We start from the raw sequence: 23,606 nt of genomic DNA, 5'->3' as shown, positions 1-23,606 counted from the left end.
CAATGGGTCAAGGAAGAAATAAAGAAAAAAATTAAAGATTTCCTAGAATTCACTGAAAATGAAAGTACAACATACCCAAACTTATGGGACACTATAAAAGCAGTGCTAAGAGGAAAATTCATAGCACTAAATGCACACATAAAGAAGTTGGAGAAATCTCACACTAATGACTTAACAGCACACCTGAAAGCTCTAGAACAATTCAGGAGGAATAGACACCAGAAAATAATCAATGAAATAGAAACAAAGAACAATACAAAGGATCAATGAAACGAAGAGTTGGTTCTTTGAAAAAAGTCAATAAGATAGACAAACCCCTATCCAAATTAACCAAAAGGCTGAGAGAGATCATCCAAATTAACAAAATCAGAAATGAAAAGGGAGCTATAACAACAGACAATGAGGAAATCCAGAGAATCATCAGGTCATACTTTAAAAACCTGTACTCCACAAAATTGGAAAATTTGAAAGAAATGGACAATTTTCTGGATAGATACCACATACCAAAGTTAAATCAAGACCAGATAAACTATTTAAATAGACCAATAACTCTTAAGGAAATAGAAACAGTCATTAAAAGTCTCCCAACCAAAACAAGCCCAGGACCAGATAGTTTCAGCACAGAATTCTACCAGATTTTCAAAGAAGAGCTAATATTAATACTCTTCAAATTGTTCCACACAATAGAAACAGAAGGAACATTACCAAACTCTTTTTATAAGGCTACAGTTACCCTGATACCCAAACCACACAAAGATGCAACAAAGAAAGAGAATTACAGACCTCATGAACATTGATACAAAAATACTCAACAAAATATTGGCAAAACAAATCCAAGAACACATCAAAAAAAATATCCACTATGACCAAGTAGGCTTCATCCAGGGATGAAAGGATGGTTCAACATATGAAAATCTATCAATGTAATACACCATATAAACAAACTGAAAGAAAAAAAAACACATGATCATGCTGAAAAAGCCTTTGACAAAATCCAACACCCCTTCATGATAAAGGTCTTAAAGATCAGGAATACAAGGAACATCCCTAAACATAATAAAGGCAATTTACAGCAAGCCAACAGCCACCATCAACTTAAATGGAGAGAAACTCAAAGTGATTCCACTAAAATCAGGAACAAGACAAGGCTGTCCACTCTCCACATATTTATTCAATATAGTACTTGAAGTTCTAGCTAGAGCAATAAGACAACAAAAGGAAAACAAAGGGATAGAAATTGGAAAGGAAGAAGTCAAACTTTCACTATTTGCAGATGATATGATAGTATACATAAGTGACCCCAAAAATTCTACCAGGGAATTCCTACAGCTGATAAACTCCTTCAGTAAAGTGGCAGGATACAAGGTTAACTCAAAAAAAAATCAGTAGCCCTCCTATACATAAATGATAAAAGGGCTGAGAAAGAAATCAGAGAAACATCACCATTTACAATAGCCACAAATAATATAAAATACCTTGGGGTAACACTAACTAAACAAGTGAAGGACCTGTATGATAAGAACTTTAAGTCTCTGAAGAAAGAAATTGAAAAAGATAACAGAAAATGGAAAGATCTCCCATGCTCATGGATAGGTAGGATTAACACAGTAAAAATGGTAATCTTAACAAAAGCAATCTACAGCGTCAATGCAATCCCCATCAAAATCCCAATACAACTCTTCACAGACTTGGAAAGAACAATAGTCAACTTCATATGGAAAAACAAAAAAACAGGATAGCTAAAAGAATCCTGTACAATAAAGCAACCTCTGGAGTCATCACCATCCCTGACCTCAAGCTCTACTATAGCGCTATAGTAATAAAAACAGCTTGGTACTAGCATAAAAACTGACATACGCACCAATGTAATCGAATTGGAGACCCTGACATTAACCAACACACATATGAACACCTGATTTTTGACAAAGAAGCCAAAACTATACAATGGAAAAAAGAAAGCATCTTCAACAAATGGTGCTGGCATAACTGGATGTCAACATGTAAAAGACTGCAAATAGATTCATATCTGTCACCATGCACAAAACTCAAGTCTAAGTGGATCAAAGACCTCAGCATAAATCCAGTTACACTGAACTTGACAGAAAAGAAAATAGGTAGTACTCTTGAACTCATTGGCACAGATCACTTCATAAATATAACACCAGTAGCACAGATACTGAGAGCAACAATTAATAAATAGGAACTCCTGAAACTGAGAAGCTTTTGTAGGGCAAAAGACATGGTCAATAAGACAAAAAGACAGCCTACAGAATGGGAGAAGATCTTCACCACCCCACATCTGACAGAGGACTGATCTCCAAAGTATATAAAGAACTCAAGAAACTAGACATCAAAATACTGAACAATCCAATTAAAATATGGGCTACAGAGCTAAACAGAGACTTCTCAAAAGAAGAATCTCAAATGGCTGAAAGACATTTTAGGAAATGCTCAACATCCTTAGTCATCAGGAAATGCAAATCAAAATGACTCTGAGATACCATCTTACACCTGTCAGAATGGCTAAGATCAAAAACACTGTAAACAGCTTATGTTGGAGAGGATGTGGAGCAAGGAGAACACTCCTCCACTGTTGGTGGGGGTGCAAACTTGTACAACCACTGTGGAAATCAGTATGGCAGTTTCTCAGAAAATTGGGAATGAATCTACCTCAAGACCCAGCCATACCACTCTTGGGCATATACCCAAGGAATACTCAATCATACCACAAAAACATTACATGTTCAACTATGTTCATAGCAGCATTGTTGTAATAGCCAGAATTTGGAAACAACCTAGATGCCCATCAACTGAAGAATGGATTAAGAAAATGTGGTACATATACACAATGGAATACTACTTGCAGAGAAAAACAATAACATCATGAAATTTGCAGGCAAATGGATGGAACTAGAAAATGTCATCCTGAGTGAAGTAACCCAGACTCAGAAGGACAAACATGGTATGTACTCACACATAAGTGGATACTAGATATAAAGCAAAGGACAATCAGACTGCAACCCACAAATCCAGGGAGGCTACCTAGCAGGGAGGACCATAGGATGACTGTGGCTTATAATGAGTTTTGGTTTTGCCCAATTACTGGGCAAGTTTTAGTGAAACATTTCACTATTAGGATAAGAATTTGTACCGTATCAAGCTAATGAAAGAATATCCTGGCTGTACTTTCAGGAGGGGGGGGGCTAAAATCTTTTTAGATTATGGATTAGCCTGTAGAAAAATGTCTGCCATAAATTAAACAGTGAAGGGGAAGATGAATAGGAATCTCACTTACACAACTTAAGTAAAACATAGCTCTCTGAACAGATGAAGATAGGTTTCTTCTGTATCCCAGAATCTAATCTATATTTATATGTATAATTAGCTATTATTTGGCTTAAAGGGCTTATTAAGAAATGTTATCATTTTTACTATTTTCTACAGAGAAAATATTTTCCAGTTTCAAATAACCCTGGACTTTTGAATTATAACCTGTTTTTATGTTCAAGCTAACTGTGTATTATTTCCCCTGCAGTTGTACATAAAATGTTTTTACATTTAAAAAAAGGACAAATACAAAAAAAGAATAATACTGGAGATTGGCTTGTCAATCCAAATGCTTCTCCCAATATTTAAAGTTATGGCTTTGTTTGCTGCACCTCTTAACTTCAGTTGTGAACTTCATACTTCCTAAGTTCCACTGAATTCTTCCTTGAGCATTGAATTATCTTAAAACATTATTTTCAAGTAGAAGGACCAATCAATACCTTTCACTTTTACTTCTAATCACTAGTATAATTCCTAATCGAAACTTGCTTTAAAATCCACTATAGCCGGGCGGTGGTGGTGCACGCCTTTAATCCCAGCAAAACTACACAGAGAAACCCTGTCTCGAAAAACCAAAAAAAAAAAAAAAAAAAAAAAATCCACTATAGGTCAAGAAGCCATGGGTGGAGCCTGACAGATGGCTCAGTGGTTAACAGTGTAACCTGCTTCTACAAGGGAGCTGAGTTGGATTCCCAGCACCCACCTGGGCAGCTCAAAACTTGCTAAACTCTAGCTCCAGGGTGATCTGATGCCTCTGGCCTCCATGGGCACCTGCAACCACATGAACATAGCCACATTCACACACATAATTTGGAAACAAAAAAGTCATAAACCAACAAAACAACAACAACAAAAACCCAAAACAACAACAAAAAACCCAAATACTCTGCAGTTCTCAGGCATAGAACTGTTTCTAGATTTATTCTTTTTTATTGCATGATTATCCCCTACTTACTTATAGAAGTAATCACTTTACAATGGATTTGTTTTGTGAATTTTTCATTTATCCAAACATGTTATTATATATAATGAATTATGTTAGATCTTATTTGATGGATTTCACCTTAAATTTGCATTGATGGGGATTGAACCAAGGGCCTGGAACATGCTCGGCAAGTGCACTGCCACCAAACTTGTCAACTTGCTCCCCAGCCCTCAACTTGTTCCTCTGCCATTGCAACATGGCATATCCCAGCACAAGTAATGCTGTGTGTTTCCAAGTTACTTTTTAAGTACATTCTGACTGATCGTAAATTTTTTTGGTGATATTTCTTTGTGAAGTGGGTTTTTACATTTTAATCGGATTTTAAAATCATATAAAATTGATCATCTTAAATATTTTTGTGTGCACTTCATAACTGTTAAGAACAGAGACATTGTTATAACAATTCAAATACTCTCATCCAACAAAACTGAAATCATATATCCACTTAATAGCAATTTATCATCTCCCTCATCTCTCAGCTTTAATAGATTTTCATCTCTAGCTATACTCCACATAAGTGGAATCATATAGTATTCTCTTTTGTAATGGATATTTCTCATAGCATGCAGTCTTTAGGTTCACCCATGTCTATCTTGTAGCTATCTGAATAAAGTACTATCTCATGGGTTTATTTATATTATGCTTGATAATAATGTTGAACGGCTTTTAAAATATTTATAAACCATTTTACATCACCTTTAGGGAGATGTCTATTCAAGTCCTTTGACCATTTTGAAAATTAAATTATATTCTAAGTCAGTGGTTCTCAACCTTCCTGATGCTGTGCCCTTTAAATATCATTTCTCATATTGTGGTGACCCCAACCATAAAATTATTTTCGTTGCTACTACAAAACTGTAATTTTGTTACTGTTATACATCATAATGTAAATACCTGATATGCAGAATATCTAATATTTGACCACTGTGAAAGGGCTGTTCAACCCCCCAAAGTGGTTGCCACCCACAGGTTAAGAACTTCTTTTCAAAGTGTTCTGTAGTCATGGGTATTATAGTTAAGCATTTAGTCCAATTTCAACCTATTTTAAAATATAGTGTAAGATTTTTTAACACCCAGATTCAGAGTTTTCCCAATACCATTTGAAGAGATTTTGTTCTCCATTCAGTGTCCTTGGTACACTTGTTAAAAAATCATTTGAGGGCCAGCAAGATAGTTCAATGGGGGAAGGGCACTTTTGGTTAAGGATGACAATGTCTATTCAATCCTGGAACCTAGAAGGTTAAAGGAAAGAATGGATTCCTGCAGGCTGTCCTCTGACCTCGACAAGCATGTTACAAGCTTGCATCAAGCTGACATAAAACTATCCAGCACAACACTCAACATACATGACCACTTACATATGTGCACGTTCACAAACACTCATGCATACATGTATACACATAGGCATTCACACACGATTGTTTAAAATCTTTCGGTACATGCACGGAGGTCTCCTTCCAAGCTCTCTGTCCCATTGGTCGAGAAGCATTTTGGTTGCTGTGGTTTTGTAGTACATTTGGAAATCAAGGAAGAATGAAGTATCCTTCTTTCTCCTCCATCAATAGTTGTGTTTTTAAGTGTGAGTGCCTGCAAGTACATATAAGCACTATGTGCATGCCTAGAGGCAGGAGACCAGAAGATGGTAATGGATACCCAGGGCATTGTGAGCTGCTCAGAATAGGTGCTGGGACTGAACCAGGTCCTCTGCAAGACCAGCCTGTGCTCTTAACTCCTGACCAGTCTCACTAATCTCCCCTCCCTTTTAGACCAGTTCTCACTAGTAGCCAAGACCCCAGGACAGCCTCCACTTTCTCCTTCCTTAATCTGAGTGCTGGCATTATAGGCTTGTACCACACCCAGCTATTTCAACTTTATTCTTTTTTAAGGTGTTTTACAGTGTTCGGTAAGTTTTTGGTCAGTTATTTCTATTTCTGAAAGAAAAAAAAGCCATTAAGATTTTGACAGATTGCTTTGAATGGTACTAACATGGTAACAATGTTATATCATCCATCAACATGAGTGTTGTACTATTTGTCAATGCTCTTGTTCAGACAAGGTCTTGCTATGTGTGTGCTGCCCAGGTTGGCCTCAAAGAATCTGCTGCTTCAGTTTCCCAAGTAAAACAAGACTACAGGCACATGCCACTCCACCCCTCTCTGTTGTTTCATATAATAGCCTTTAACATGCATAATTCATACAACTAATTCAAATACACAATTCAGTCATTTTGCATTAATTTCAGAACCATTATTAATTTTAGAACATTTCCATGATCTCCAAAGAAACCCAGCACCCATTAGCACTCCCTCCACATTTCTTACATGCTCCGATAACCTGCATCAAGGAAACTACAAACTACACTCTGTCCATGGACACCCCTTACAAACAGACTCAAAACATATGGTCCTTTATGAGTGCCTTGACTCTGTCTCCATAATCTTTCATGTTATGCCATTCACTTATCATCAGTTCACAATGATTACCAAATACTCTATTGTATGGATACACCACATCTATAGCTGGTGACATTTGAGTTTTCACTTTTAACATGCTATTAGGAATATTTGTGCACAAGTAGTTGTATGGACAAGTTTTTATTTGTATTGGTTCACACATCTAAGAATGGAATTGCTGGGTCATGTGATAACCAAACTGTCTTCCAAACTGAGTGCTCTATTTTATATACCAGGGGCAGGAAGAGGGACTTCAATTCCTCTCCATCCTCAATGGTATACTTCCAGTATCTGCTTTCTGTGAATAATAATAACCATGCTATTGGTATGAGAAGGATAAGGATTTCTGATTTAGGTTTTCACTCTCCTGCTGGATTATACATCTTCTCTGGGAAAATATCTGTTTAAATTCTGCCTCAGTTTTTGAAGTGGGTTGTAAGACTGACTTGTCTTTATATACGCTAAACACAAGTCCTTTACTAGATATATATTTCTAAGTACATTATCCTCATTCGTGTTCTAATAGGTCTTTGTATTTAGAGTAGTTTTAGGAACAGAGCACAACTGGGCAGAAGCAGAGTTACTGTCACATATCTCCTGCACCCATGAAAACACATCCTCTCCACTATTGATGAGCAGTACCAGAATAATACAATGCTTAAAACTGATGAACTGACATCAACATCATCAAAGTCCACAGTTCATTCATCTTGGAGCACACTACATGTTTTGACAAACTAATGATATAAGTATTCACCATGACACCATCAGTGATACTATAGCTACACTGCCCTAAAAATCATCTGCAGTCTTCTCATCCCTTCCCATATCGCTGGCAATCTCTTTTTACTGTCTCCAGTTGATTTTCCAGAATGCCACCGCTAGAATCACATATATTGCGAAGCCTTTTCAGATTGGTTTCACTCAGAAACACGAACTTAAGACTTACCTTTGTATTTCCCCAACTTGATTGTTCAATTACATATAGTAATAAATAAAGAGTTCATTGTCTGGATGTACAACGGTTTATTTACTGACCTCCTGGGAGTTATCTTGGTTACATACAAGTTTAGGCAATTATGGCTAATGCTACTAACATCCATATACAAGGTTATTGTATGGCTATAAATTTCAATTTGTGTGGTAAATTTGCTTGATTTATTTTTGTAAAATGTATTACAATTTGTAAGAAATTGCTGAATGGCTTTCCAAGGTGACCGTGCTTGCTATTTTGCACCCCCACAACAAGTTGCCCTCTTCCAGTCTTTGCATTTGGTATGCTTACTAGATTGGTGCTTGGTCATCTTAATGGGGGTGTTACAGCACCTTGTGTTCTGACTGTAACTCCTATCTTTTCATAGTCTCCCTTGCTACCTCTTTTTCTCTGGTGAAGATAGTTTGGCTCTTGGGGCATTTTTGTTTCGTCGTGTCTTTTGAGAGTCTCATACACTCCCAGGCTAGTGTCAAAACTGTCATGTAGTGGAGGCTGGCCTTAAGTTCTTGATCCTCTTACCTCTTCTTCTAAGTGCTGTATTTCACGAGTATGTAGCTGTGCCCAGCATTTTTGACCACCCTTAAACCATTTGATTTCCTATTTTAAATGGCCTTTGTATATATTCTTGATCAGAGTGCATTGTCAGACTAGTCTGCTTATTTCTATCTCTTGGCAGTGGCTTTCACAAAGCAGATGTTTTTAAGTTTAATGAAGTCCAGAGCTCACAGATCATTCTCATAGATAAAACTTTGGTGTCATACAAAAATCATGCCAATTCCAAGGCCAAGATTTTCTCTTATAATCTTTATTTTACATTTATGTATAAAATCTATGGAATTAATTTCCATCAAGGATGTGAGTTTGCATGTAGATTATTCTGTATGTGACTCTCCAGTTGTTCCAACAACTTCTCTTTACTATATTTCCTTCTCTGCTTTGTGAAGATCAGGAAAGGCTAGAGGTAAGAGTGCCAGTGTCCATTCTCAGTACAACAAAACAATGCCAAACAGAAAACCTGTTTCATGTTAATCATAGTAATCTTTTTGTTTTGCTTTGTATTTTTTTTTGTTTGTATTCTTGAGATTAGGGTGTCATCCTCAAACTTTCTGTGTAGCTGAAGATCACTTGGAACTCCCGATTCTCCAGCCTCCACCTACCAAGTGCTGGGATTATAAGCCACAGGGCCCAGCCTGAATTAGGGTTTTTTTTTTTCTTTTTTATATCTGATATCTGAAAGGGCCCAACCAACTTCATTATTTTGCATGTAGATATCCAGATGATCCACCACTACAAACATTCTTCCCCCATTAAATGTACTTGATTGATAAACATTTGAGAATTTCTGACACATGTGATTATTTTATTTGAACTCAATTATATTCCAATCACCCATCTGTCTATGCTTATGCCAGGACTACTGTCTTGGTAACTGTAGCTTTTTAGTAAGTTTTAAGAACAAAGCTGAATGCTGTGGTAAAAATACAATACAGAGTTGCTAGAAATCCAGGTAAGCATTCTCCCAGTGAGGAGCATCCACAGCCTGACTTTGATCTTTATGTAAAGATTGTTTTGACTATTCTGAATTATTTAAATTTTCACATGAATTTCAGATCACCTTGTAAATTGTTGCATGCACACACACAACACAAAAGCCATCTGGATGCTAGTCCATCTCTGCTTTTGTCTCTTCAATGTTTTGCATGTAAATAACTGGCTGTACTTAGATAAACTCTGACAACCTGCTTACTTCAGCCACTTAAATATTTGTGTTAAACAAACCAGTCCATGTCCTTTCTTTCTTACCATTTCCTATTCTCTGTCACCCTGTATTTCAAGTTTGTACTTAGCTCATGTTTGCTTTTTTTTAAAATAAAAGCTTTATAGTAAAGCCTACTTAATATTAGATTATAAAAGTGATTTGAAACAAAAGCAAATGGTATGCACTACAAAAAAAAATCCTTTGCACCTGCTTTTCATGTTGCTTCTGGTTCTCAATCTCCCATGTGGAGTCTTTGTGTTTTCTACTGAATCTAATTTGCTGCTAATCTCATCGACTGACTTCCATGCTTATTATTTGGATTTTTTTTTTTATCTCAAAGAGATCTGCCTGCCTCTGCTTCCTAGGATTGTGTGCCACCACACTCTACCCTTGAATAAGTTTTTATTTCCTTAAGTATAATAAACATAGGTTATCTACATTTGTTTAATAATTCCATTATCAATTACTTTAAGGTATGATCTTCTTGTGCCATACTTTTGCTCATTCTCACATGTGATATTTCATTTAGTTTAATTATTAACTTTGTGCTGTTTCCTTATAAAATAATTTTGAGTAAATACCTTGTGTTCCAGGAATAAAGTTGATTCAAACTGATCTAAATTTGCTAATAGTAGGCACCTGTGAAACTGATAGGATCACATTAACTTTTTAAAACATATTTAATATTTTTGTATGATTTATGTGTCTTTGTATGCATGTACATGTCTATACACATGCATGAGGAGGCTCTCCACCTTATTTCCTTCCTTAGATTTATTTACTTTTATTCTGTGAGTGTTTCAACTGCATGAATGAATGTTCAACATGTGTGCCTGGAATCTGAAGGGGCCGGAAGAGGGTTTTGGGAACTAAACCTAGGTTCTTTGGAAGAGCAGCAAGTACTTCTTACTGTGGAGGCATCTCTCCAGCCCCCAGTCATATCAGTCACTCAGGCAATATACTTGAGCTGCAGGATACTCCTCTAAGTGTAATTTTTTCCTTCCCTATTCTGCTTAAAACAACCAAAAAAATGCCTATTTCCTAGGAGACTAGGTGAAAAGGCAAATTAAGTTCTTTTGATGAGAATCTATTTAACGTTTTTTGTTGTTGTTATTGGTTTGTTTATTTTTTTTAATTTGGGGAGGGAGCATGAATACAGTCCCCCACAACCACAACTTATATAGTGGAGTTTACTGAATTTTGAGAAATTTCCAGGGTCAGCACACTCTGTAGACCAGACTGGCCTCTAACTCACAGAGATCCGCCTGGCTCTGCCTCCCAAGTGCTGGGATTAAAGGCGTGCGCCACCACTGCCCAGCAACTTTGGAGATTTTAAGATGCATCTCACCATCTATCATGTGGTTATCTCACTGGTCTTTACCATTAAAGATATGTGAGCCTGCCCTTGTCACACCAGTTCAACACAGCTTCTGGAACCACCAAAACTTCATTAAAACTGCTCCGCTGTCTTGGCATGCTCTGCACTCCTACCTAGTCAACCATCCAGTTTCTGACACACCTGATTATTCTCTCTTATCCATCAAGGCTCAGACATAGTTCTCATTTTTGTATTTCCTGTGCTACCAGTTGAACTAAGACTACCATTTTCCATCTCCTATAGGGAGCCTGTTAACAGCTTCCTCTCACTTTTGTCCCCATATAACCTATTGTCTGTCCTCTGGACCACAGTGATCTTTCAAAGATAAAAATAAGATCATGTCACAGTGTCTCTGTAAACCTGCACTTGAACTTACAATAAATTCCACAATATTTAACATGGTCTACAAATTCTATTCTAATCTGACTCTGCCTTCACAACCATAATTATCTTCTGATACAGCTATGGGCAAACTGGTACCTCGAATTTGCCAGTAGTTCTTTTTCAGATCACTGACACTTCACTGACTCCTCTTCCTGGAATACTTTTTCCTGCTTTTTGCATGTTTCATTCTTATATTTCTGATTTCACTCTATCTTGACTCTTTTCAGAGAGAGGCCCATTCTGACTACCTAATCTGACAATCTGTTTATTCTTTTAGAACCAAGGACAGTGATTTCATCATGGAATAGCCTCAATCATGCTAATCATCTACCACTGAGCTATATACCCTGAGTCCTATTTTGAGTCAGGGTCTTGTGACATTGATCAGGCTACCCTTGAACTTGTACTGCTCCTACTGGCTTCTCCCATATAACTGGGATTATACAAGCCTGTGCCCCCAGGCCCAGCAATTAGTAGAATATATTTATACTTCTGTTACAAAAATGACTTCAGCTAAGCATCACCTCCAGAAACAAGCATCAGAAATAAAATTCAGGGGTGGCAAGATGGCTCAGCAAGTAATGGTGCTTGCTGTCAGGCCTGAGGACCTGAGTTCCATCCCCAGGACCTACATGGGTGGAAAAAATCAATTCCTTCAAGTTGTCCCCTGACCTCCACACTTGCATTGAGACGTGAGTGAATTTGCCGCCCCCCCCCACACACATAAATGTGTTTTTACATAAAACCCTACTATCTAAACTTCATGAAAACATACTTCTTTTCCCACAGGAGCAAGACAGGTAGAAAACTGTCCAGGCTTTAGGGCATCTGACATGATATACCTGAAGCAGTTTCTCTAAAAAGCCAGTGGCTAAAAGCAGTAATGGAAATTCCAAGGAGATCATGTCTCTTGTTCACAAGCCCATGATAGGCAGTTCCCTCTGTTAAAGCACTAGCTGGCAGCTTCTCTTTCTACAGCTGTTTGGTTTCTAAGCTCACTCTCCTATTTGAGGTAACTTCCCCTCACTGTTCCATCACTCCCTCACGTATTTAACTTTTGAAGCTTCTCTGAAAAGTGTAACAGCAGAAAAAGACCCCCTTACACTCCTACAATTTAAAGAGATTTGGAGGCTAGACAGCTATTCTGGTTCTCTCTTCTACCTTAGCTTAGGTAGAGGCCAGAATCTGGGGTAAAAGGCAAGAGAATAGAATGAGCATATCAAGTAGGCCTGTCCATAGCAACATTTTTATTCCTTAATGAGAAATTACATTTTTCCACAAGTTTTAGTCAGCAAATATTATTTTTTGATGCTGACAGTATTCATATATTATCACTTAAAATTACCTAAGGTGTGACTATCAAATATATTTCCAAGAATTTTCAAATTGGGTATAATTTATTTATACTCCAAAGTTTATGAAATAAACTCTCAAATTTAAGAAAACAAGTAATACCATGCAATCCAAGCAAACTACCAGCAGAAAGATGCTCACCGGAAATTGTTACCTTTATGGCTGTGCGTGTATTTTCACCTTCCGTCCACAGGTCCTGTTCAGAGTAATTAATACAAGCCATCACTAATCATTTCAGCAAGTTCTGACGTAATGTTTGCTTGTGATGCATGGGTGCCTGTTCGATCTCCTCCAGGGTGTTTTCTCATATAAGGTGGTGTCTGAGTTATGATCAAAATCTTGTTTAAATCTTGGTCATCAATTTCATAATCTGAATCATTATCAGACCAATCATTAAATGTCTTTTTCCTTCTTTCTGTCTGTTCCATTTCTTCATCAAACAAAAAGTCACGTTCTTCTTGTTCTGGTTCTTCTGGAAAGGTTAGTTGATTTGATGTCTCTTCAGGTACAGATATTGATTCCTAAAGAAACAAAGTAGTTATATATATATATATATATATATATATATATATATATATATATATATATATATATATTTAAAAACTTTTTTCCTACATAAAAACTTTTTGATTTTTTTTCTTTTAGGACAAATGTTGTATCAGAGTAGGCAAATTCTAATAAGAAGCTAAGCAGTATTTTTGTCTTGAATGGGAAAAACACAAAGTTGAGTAAAAGGATTGAAATAGACTCCCTAGATTTGGGGTGGCCCCTAGACCATCTACAACATGGCGCTGACTTACTAAGTCATGAGGAAGTTGAGGCCTAGACATGGGAATTACTTCCTCTGCATTCAGAAAGACAAGGAAAACAAAGCCTTTTAGGTTTAGAGTTAGTAAGCTTGCCATGTCTGAGCCTTATATCTCACAATGCATGTATGTATGTGCACAATGTGTGTGCCTGGCACCCACAGGTCACCTCTTCTGCTGTCCTTATCTCCTGTGGAGCTGTCTTCATACTATATCTGCTTTAATGCTAAAATGTACACTCTGTCCCTATGTTCATGTAAAGTAGCTATGGTTGACACAACACACCCAAGCTCTGCCTCTAGACACCTGCTGGCAGTGTCTAACATCTAACCTAGCCTAAATCTCAGCATACCCAACACTTCTGCTTTGCTGCCCCATGCCACTCTCTGATCAATTTCATCTTCCAGCTCAAGATAATTCCATGTCTAAAACAAAGCAATCCCTTTCTGTCAGAGTGCTGAGTCGTGTAGATCTCTAGTCAGTCAGCTGATAATGTGAACCAGGCACTGTTCTAGGAAAGCTGTCTACTTGTGAATATACTTTATAAAATGTAGACTATGTGTATCATATTTACATGTCTGATATATGTATATATATGTGTACATGTACATGCTTTGGTCACCAACTGTTCTCTACCTTATTTTTTTTATTATTACTAGTTCCTGAATTTAAACAGATTCTTCCTAACTCAGGGTTGCTGCGCTTGCTCTCTCTCTCTCTCTCTCTCTCTCTCTCTCTCTCTCTCTCTCTCTCTCTCTCTCTCATGTGTATGAATGCTTTTCCTGTCTTTATATATGTACACTACCTGTTTGCAGGGCCTGCAGAGGCCAGAAAAGGGCATCATATCCCCTGGCACTGGAGTTACAGATGATTGTGTGAGCCACTATGTGGGTGCTGGAAGTCTAACTCAGGTCCTCAGTAGCCAATGTTTTTAACTGTTGAGTCATGGCTCCAGCCCCTTCACTTTATTTTTTGAGACGGAGTCTCTCATTTAACCTAGAGGAAGAGGTTCTGGGTAGACTGATCCTCCTGTTTCCATCTCCCTGGAAGCAGGATTACAAGTATACAACACCATGCCTAACTTTTTGTTGTTGTTATCTATATATACCTTTGTTTATTTAATATGTATGTTTTGCCTGCAGTGCCCAAGGAGGCCAGAAGAGGGCACTGGATCCCAGGAACTGGAGTTACAGATAATTGTGAGCTGCCATGTGGGTGCTGGGAGTTGAACCTGGGTTACCTGAAGAGCAAGTGCTCTTAACTAACCACTGAACCATCTCTCCAGACCCCTATTTTGATTTTAGGGTCAGCCTTGGCTACAGAGCCAGTGGGGCCAGAATGGGCTACCTGAGATCCTGTCTCAAATAAATAGTCTGGGGGTACAGTTCAGTGTTGGCAAATTTGTCTTAGGATCGATATTGAGCATTGAGAAAAATAAAAAACTGGGGTCCAGTGAGATCAAGCCTAACTTTTTACACAGTGCTGGAGATTCAAATTTGAGTTCTTGTGAGGCAAGCACTTTATCAATACAGTCATCTCCTTAGCCTGAGCCCTCTTCCAGAGGACCAGAGTTCAACTCCTAGCACCCACACAGTGTCTCACAACCATTTGTAACTCAAGTTCTAGGGGATATGATGCCCTTTTCTGGCCTCTTAAGGCACTAAACACATGTGGTGCATGCACATAAAGGCGGGCTATGCACCTATACACATAAATAAATAAATAAACAGCAGGTGGTGGTGACACACACCTTTAATCCCAGCACTCAGAAGGCAGAGGTAGGCAGATCTCTATGAGTTTACTGCCAGCCTGGTTAACAGAGTGAGTTTTAGTGTAGCCACAGCTATACAAAGAAACCCTGTCTTGAAAACAAATAAATAAATAAATAGATAAGTAAATAATGCTTAATATTTTTAAAGGCTATATGTAAGTATATGGGGAGAAAAGCCTAAGTGATCAAATACCAAACTATTAATAATGGTAAACTCTGGATAAACACTTCCCCCACATTGGGTTTCTCTGTGTAACAGCTCTGGTTGTCCTCAAACTCAGATCTACCTGCCAATGTGTCCCAAGTACTGGGATCAAAGGTGTGCACCACCACCTCCCAGCAAAAGCTTTCACTTTTTAACTTTATCCTTCAAATGCATTTTTTTTTCAACTTGTAAGAAATGAGTAAGAGATTTTGGGTTGAGGCTAAAAAGAAGACTCAACAGGAAAAGGTACTTGCCTCCAAGTCTGATGATTTGAGTTCAATCCCCACAACCCATATAGTGGAGAACTGACTTCCTTTCTCAAATTGTCTTCTGACCTCCCCACTAATAAACAGATAGATAGGTAGGTAGGTAGGTAGGTAGGTAGATAGATAGATAGATAGATAGATAGATAGATAGATACATACATACATACATACATACATACATACATACATACATAGATTTAAAAGAGATTTGGGGTTGGACATGACCTAACTATATGTTTATGTTCAATAATGATATACAATAATGTGTAAATACATCCACTTATCAACAATGAATAATTATCAGGTCATAAACTGAGTTTCTAGAAAGCATAAAGCCCATGTGATTACACTGATAAGATTGACACAAGAATGAGCCTCTCAGACCCAGCCAGGATTACAGCAAAGAGACAGAAGGCAATGCTCACCAGGATCCTAAAAGGCAGAGCAGGAACAGACAGTGGGTAGCAATCAAAGTAAACATTTGGAAAACCAACCACAAGCAATCAGTCCTGTCCTTTATTTGAGAACATGAAACTTTATAACATCTGCTCTCAACTAGTCAAAGCAGGGGCAGGAGGACAAAATATGAGCTCATCGACAAAACAAACAAGCAAACAAACAAACAAAAACTAATTATACCTCTCTGAGAAAAATACTCCTTATTTTTGTAATGGCTGAGATCCAGAGTCAGCATGCCCGTTCTCTGCCAAGGTGTAGGACAGAAGTCCAAAATCTGTGGAAACTTTCATTAATCAAAAGTGTGGGTTGGGTGTACCTGACATTCAACAAAATTGCCCAAGGGTGAATAGGCTGTAATCACAGCCACAAAAGAAATCTACAATTTATTAATACTGCTAAGTACCACTAGTCTGGGGGAACTGACTACTGAAGTTGTTATCTCACATTCTACATGTACAGACACACAAATAAAAATTGATTTTTATGTTTTTCATGATTATCAACTTTAAGATGAACTTTAATCTCATATACTACTGGGCAAGTAAATCTTGAAATGTAGACATTTTAGATAAGGGGATATCAAATTGAGTAAAATATAGTTCCGTCTTCATGCCTTAGTGTAGGAATACTGTCCCCCACAAGTACCCAGGAAGGCTGTGAGATATTGAGATGGCCTGACTTTTCCCAAAGATGTTTTAGCCATTTGGAGTCCACACTTTGGAATGTGGTGATTTTCTGACAACATTTAAATACACTTGTCTAATTGTTTTGGGGGAATGGGATGTAGCTCAGTGGCAAAGCACTAGTCTAGCATACCTGAAGCTCTGAATTGTATTTTTAGTATTAGAATAAAAAAAGAAAAAGAAGTGAGTGGTGGTGGCGCACGCCTTTAATCCCAGCAGAGGCAGGCAGATCTCTGTGAGTTTGAGGCCAGCCTACTTCTAGATCTGGACAGGCACCAAAACAACACAGAGGAAACCCTGTCTCGGAAAAAAAAAAAAAAGAAAGAAAAGAAAAAAGAAAAAGAAGTTACCTTTTATTAGGGTTTCTTAAGCCTATTGACATTGGACTTGTAATATTTTAGAACATGTGGGGCCCTTAGCACTGTGGGTCAGCAACAGGACTTCTGGCTTTCACTAGACACCCTCCCAGCTTACAACACCCTCCCAGTTACAACAACAACAACAAAAAAGTGTTTGCTAACATGGGCAGATGTACAGTGAAGAGTCTTTGAAATCCCAGCTTCCTCTCTGTACCTCTGGTCTCCAGGAGAAAGAACCTTGTTTATAAGCCTTTAACATCCCAGCATTCATTCTCTTCTTCCAAACTGTGGCAAGCTTTTTATACATTCACAAAGTTGTAAGAAATAGTAGATTGTGTCAACCATCCCTTACCCACTAGTCCATAAAACCAGTGCAACTACCACAAGACAAATTACTTACACCCACATAAGCCAACAATTTTACTTAGGTTTTCCAACTTTTACTTGTACTAATTAGTTATTTGGTTAAAAGTAACAACAATTTATAGTAAGTAATGCATCAGTCACCAGTCAAAAATGCAAGGCAGTTTCCTCTGGTCCTTTTATAAGTCTCTCATTCACCAAGAAATCCATTTGCTTTTTGCTTTTTTTTTTTTTAACATTGATTCACTCTAACATACTGAAGCATGCAATGTGCTTTAAGAGCCTTACAAATAATGATATAACTTCAAAATCTGAACATTCTTCAACTTCACAAAAATTGAAGTATCATTCAAATTTAAACTAGTCACATAAGAAAAAATTAGTCATAAATAAAAAGACCAAATCAAAGTACTCTCAAATTATGTTAAAAATGAAAGATAAATATTTAAAAAGAGAAAATATAATTTACTTTTAACAAAAGTAACCCAAGTTTCTCTTGAAGTCCACAATCCCAAATTTTTATAAAACCTTGAAAAACCTATGTATGACAAACAGAAAACTTGTTATACTGGAGGTACACATTTCATTGGGTTTGTAAACTTACCTTTAACGTCACTGTGGATGGATGATGCCTCTCTTTCACATCTACCCATGGTTCTGAGTCCAGGTCAGGTAAGCTGGTAGACAAACCTCTAGACACCACTCGGAGAGTATTTGTTTCGGTATTTTTCTTTGGGCTCAGTGGACTTCCAGTTCTTGGAGAGTTTGGGGCAGACTCTAAAATTTTAAATCAGTTCTGCAATTAAAATACTGGTTCTTCTTACCTATAAACTGCATTTCATTTTGCCTTAATACGGATTTTCCTGCACAAAAACATGATAATCAATTTCAAAACCTTTTCATGATTTTCAAATATAAAAGGCTTGCAAGATATTCAAAAGGAAAGCCACTGAATGAAGGAATGTCACCAGCACTTATGCAGAAAGGAATGTCACCAGCACTTATGCAGAAGATTATATTCATGGTATCTTCAAGAGTATCATTGAGTCACCAATTAAAACCTGCACATTGAACTATAGAATGTCAACTGCTATTAAACCATAGGTAGTCTAAACATATGATAGTGAAGGCAAAATTACTTCCTGACAGATTGACAAAGATCTAAACTACAGCAGCCATTACTCCCATGCCCACATTTCCTACATGAAAGACAGTGTGCCCACTTACTTCATACTTCATGTTGAACACTGCAAAACACATGTCACCACAGTAAAGCATATAGCTCCAGCAATAACATTTAAAACCTTGAGAATGTAAAGGGCCTTTCTTGGGAATGGAGAAATGGTTCAATAGACAAGAGCACTGGCTGTTCTTTTCAGGTTTTAGTATCAACATAGCAGCTCACAACAATCTGTAACTCCAGTTTTAGAGTATCTGACCCCCTCTTCTGATCTCCACAGGTGCCAGGTACACACATGGTATACATGCATACATGCAAGCAAATATACATAAAAATAAAAATAATAAAGCTTTTCTAAAAAGTAAGACCTTTCTTTACCTTACCTTGTCAGCTTTTTAATCAAAATAAATATAAACTCTATAAAATCCAAATTGTTTTTCAAAAGTTTAAAAACTAAGTGTTTTTAAGTTACAATTTCATTCCCAGGTCAGAAGATAACCTGTTTTAAACCTTGAATACACATAAAATTTATTTTTATAAGTATATAGTTAAAAAGTGTAAACATCGCCGGGCGGTAGTGGTGCACGCCTTTAATCCCAGCACTCGGGAGGCAGAGCCAGGCGGATCTCTGTGAGTTCGAGGCCAGCCTGGGCTACCAAGTGAGTCCCAGGAAAGGCGCAAAGCTACACAGAGAAACCCTGTCTCGAAAAACCAAAAAAAAAGTGTAAACATCATTACTCAAAGTTAATTCACTAAAAACACTTCCAGGGTGAATGTTATATGAAAGCTGAAACAGATGGACAGTGAGTCTTTTACTTACTAAATCAAAGGCACAAAGCAGGAATATGTGTGATAAAGATTGCAAGATTTATTTCCATGAACATGCTACAGTTGACACATGGATGTAATCATCAGGTCACTGTTGTTTTTAAAGAAGCAAATTGATGGAGAATAGAAAAGCCTCAAGAATATCCCAATCAATACAGTAGGCATGGGCATGCAAGCGTATGGATAATGGGAGGCCTTTGGATTTGATGCCCAGAACCACAAGAAAAGAAAAAAAAGTTTGTTCAATATAATACACTCTAGTTTTAAGGGGCAAAGAACTTGGAATGAGGCTAGTTCTCAAATATGCTAAAGACAGTTATAAAGTGCATACTAAAAATGACCTGGTACCTTCTGTTCTAAATGAGCAAGGATTTATATTAGGTGTGTTAATAATGTGGCTATATTAAATAAAAAATATCTATGGCAATATTACTGAAATTAAATGTTTTGTAGTTACTGTTTTTGTTCTGTTCTTTAGACAGTCTCACTATGCAGCCCTGCTGGCCTAGAACTTGCTAGGTAAACCAGACTGGCCTGCAAATCACAGAAATCTGCCTCCCTATGGCTCCTGAGCTTAGGATTAAAGGTCACCACACCTGGCAAATATATTTCAAGGTTCCTCAAAACTTTGAAATTATATGTAGGGTTCGAATATCCTTCCTGGGACACTGTTGGACACTGTTGCTCCACAACATTTTCCATAAACAATACATTTATCATCAATTCATTCATAAAATCAATACAAATGAAAGAAAGAGATTATACTCTTTCACACTGATGGAGGAGTATAGGAAAAAACACTAACTCCAGAGAACTGTTTTTCTAATACTCTGAAATATTTATACAATGACCGAAGTTTTAAAACAACACAAAGAAGCACTATCTTGTTAACCATGGGGATGACTTAGTTCCTATACACCTATCATTAAATTTAACTGAACTACACATACTTAAAGTCTAAATGTCAGAACAGCAACTAGAGCCATAATAGGAAAATCAAAATTGTAGTTCTTTATTATGTTTATTTTTATCTGGGAGGAGCTGGATGCCACCTGTGTGTGGGTACCTGAGGAGGCCAGAAGAGGGTGCTGGATCCCCTGGAGCTGGGGTTAAGAAGCAGCTGTGAGCTGCCCTACATGAGTGTTCTGGCCACCTTCTCCAGCCCCAGTAGTTACGGTTTTAATACAAAAGGTTAGCCTTCTTTTACCTACTTCATGGTTTATTATACAACCATCTCCTCATGTCTTCTAAGCTTGAATTATGGGGTGTACCATGAAGTGTTCTATTATACTAAACATTTATGTGCTTAGAAATGGAATGACAGGAAAATATTTAGCAAAGAAAAAATTAATACTATTAGAATGAAACTTTGAAGTTGTTTACTTTATGCTTAAGCTTACCCATATGCCCTGTCATGTTTTCTGGACCCCTAATTTCTTTTATAATTAAAATACTTCAAAGTACTTATTTTTAAAAAGCTAAAACCAAAAGTTTAAGTGATATTTGGAATTTCTGACATTACTTTACATAGATAAAAATTATTTAGGCATATAATACCTTCGTTACAATTTGTGAGACTGTAGACAATTTACCTTTGCTGATTCTGTATTAAATGAAAAATGTCAGTCTGGCTCTCCAAAGACAAACATATGCTTTGATCTAGTGTGGTTTTTTTTCCCCCTCACTGTTGGGTGATTGCAGTTCTGAGTAATGAGGATTTCTTTAAGAATCTCGACATATAGCTTTCAAAAGAAGTCCCACAACCTATTCAGTAACCATTAGGCTCTTTCACACATCACGAGCTGACAATACACCACACCCACAGCAAACCCTGCATTCCAGAAGTCATCTTACCAGTCTCATAATCAACCTTTTGTGGTGATTAAGATCTTCTGCTCAGTGGCAATGCCAAATCATGTTACACAATTCAACCTCCAAAGAGGAAAAAGTAGATATTTAAATTTCTGTGATGAAAAGGATCAATTATATTAAAATATTTTACCATACAAATGGCACAGAAAATATAATCAAAAGTTATTAAGATATTATAATTTGGGATTAAAGGGTATTAGATAAAAGCTTCACTACTTTACTTCACCTAGTTACATAAGAAGGCTGTCTATACTTCCTACCTTATTCTTCTCCAATGTACAGTGATACACTACTTCTCCAAGCAGTCTACAAGTAGACTAACAAGGTCAGAATATGAAGATTCAGAGGAAATGGTGGCTGACAGCAGTACTCCTATGAGCTAATGTGACTCAGCATGATTCTATCAACATCCCATATAACTATTTCTTTATTTATCATCTATTTGCTCTTTGTACAATTTAAAGAATCTATATTAATGTGACACTTACATTGACTTATTTGTGTGAACATGAAAATACGTCAAAAAGTAAAATGTACAAAACTGACTTTATTCTTGCAATTTTATTGATAATGCATAAATGGTTAACGGAAATCTATATCCAACTTGATTGACCTATCTTAGCTATCTCATAGAAAAAAAATTTTTTGCTGGGTGGTGGTGGCGCACACCTTTAATCCCAGCACTCAGGAGGCAGAGCCAGGCGGATCTCTGTGAGTTCGAGACCAGCCTGGTCTACAGAGTGAGATCCAAACAGGCACAAAAACTACACAGAGAAACCCTGTCTCAGAAAAAAAAAAAAAAAAAAAAAAGAAAGAAAGAAAGAAAAAAAGTATTTTCTACATTACCCAACTTCTCAACTAATTGTTCATAAGCTGGTTAAAAAGGACCTCAGGTTTACACAACAAATCTTTCACAGTTATTTGAATCTTTAAGAATAGAAACCTAAATTTCACTTCTTTAAAAACATAGCCTAGTTATTGCAGAGAGAAAAAATTATGGCTATAAAGATCTGTTATGGGGCACAAAACATCTGAAACTTTCAGATTGTACATAAACTAGTTCTGTGTAAAATGTAAATTCTGTGCACTATTTGCAAATATAATTTAAAAATCTTTTAACAGAGTTAGGCCGTATAGTGTTGAAAAGGCACAAAGGAAGTATTCTGCTTTCAAACAAAAATATCAGAAGTGATCCCTCACTGATCACGGATAGGCAGTACATTAGCTACTTTTCTTGTCACTGCAACAAAACATCTGACAAGAAGCAACTTAAGGGAAGAAGAATTTATTTTAGCTCACAGTTTGAGGGGTAGAGTCCATGATGGCAGGGAAGGCATGGTGATGGGAACATGAGGTGGCTGGTCACACTGCGTCTGCAGTCAGGAAGCACAGATAATGAATGCTGGTGCTCAGGCTAAGTACCCAGCCCATGTGTAGGATAGGTCTTCCCTCTTCAGCTAAACCTCTCTGGAAATGCCCTCACAGACATGTCCAGTCAAGCTGTCAATGAAAGTTAATAACCACAAGTACACTCCTTGTCACCTTGAATCTCAAACAAATCACTTTTAAACCATTACATTTCATCTCTGAACCCCATAAGCTCATAAAGCAAAATGAATTCAGTCTCACTTCAAAAGTCTCCATAGTCTTTAACTGTCCCAACAGTGTTCAAAAGTCCAAAGTCTCTTTCTTCTGAGATGCAAGGCAAATTCTTTAACTGTGAGTCTCTATAATTTCAGAAAAAAAGTTACATACTTCCAGTGTACAATGGCACAGAGTAAACATCCCCATTCCAATAGAGAGGAATGGGGTCTAGCAAGGCAAGACTGGATCAAAGCAAGACCGAAATCTAGCAGGCAAACACTAAACCTTGAAGCTCCATGTCCAGCATCTGGGGCTTGTGGTACTATCATCTGGGCTCCAATGACCATGGGCAGATCCACTCCTCCAATTTTGTCACTTGCAGCATATACAGCCTCTCTCATGGGATGGCTCTATTCCTCCAGTTTTCCTTGGCAGATGCCCTACAATTCTGGAGCTTCCAACAGTCTGGAAGTCTACTTTGTAACTTGACTTCACAGCTTTAAACAATGGCGTCTCCTTTGCCACACAGTGGCTTCCGGTCTAAACCTCCATGACTGTAACTTGCATTTTACATGCCTACTAAACTAGCATAAAGTG

At 37.3% G+C, this 23,606-nt stretch overlaps 1 protein-coding gene across 1 annotated transcript in view; it reads right to left on the bottom strand.

Annotated features, from left to right (window-relative positions):
• The window catches only part of Larp1b (La ribonucleoprotein 1B), a 102,389-nt gene that overhangs the window by 45,496 nt on the left and 33,287 nt on the right, over window positions 1-23,606 (bottom strand). Inside the window, 3 exon segments of the mRNA XM_052730731.1 lie at window positions 12,788-12,844; window positions 12,846-13,154; window positions 18,150-18,322. Of these exon segments, the coding sequence (XP_052586691.1) occupies window positions 12,788-12,844; window positions 12,846-13,154; window positions 18,150-18,322 (539 nt within the window).

This window comes from Peromyscus californicus, unplaced genomic scaffold (assembly GCF_007827085.1).
Source record: "Peromyscus californicus insignis strain IS unplaced genomic scaffold, ASM782708v3 Scaffold_9__1_contigs__length_137607984, whole genome shotgun sequence".
NCBI classification, from domain to species: Eukaryota; Metazoa; Chordata; class Mammalia; order Rodentia; family Cricetidae; genus Peromyscus; species Peromyscus californicus.
Note: the sequence above shows the minus strand (reverse complement) of the source record. Positions and strands in the feature narration are given on the sequence as shown.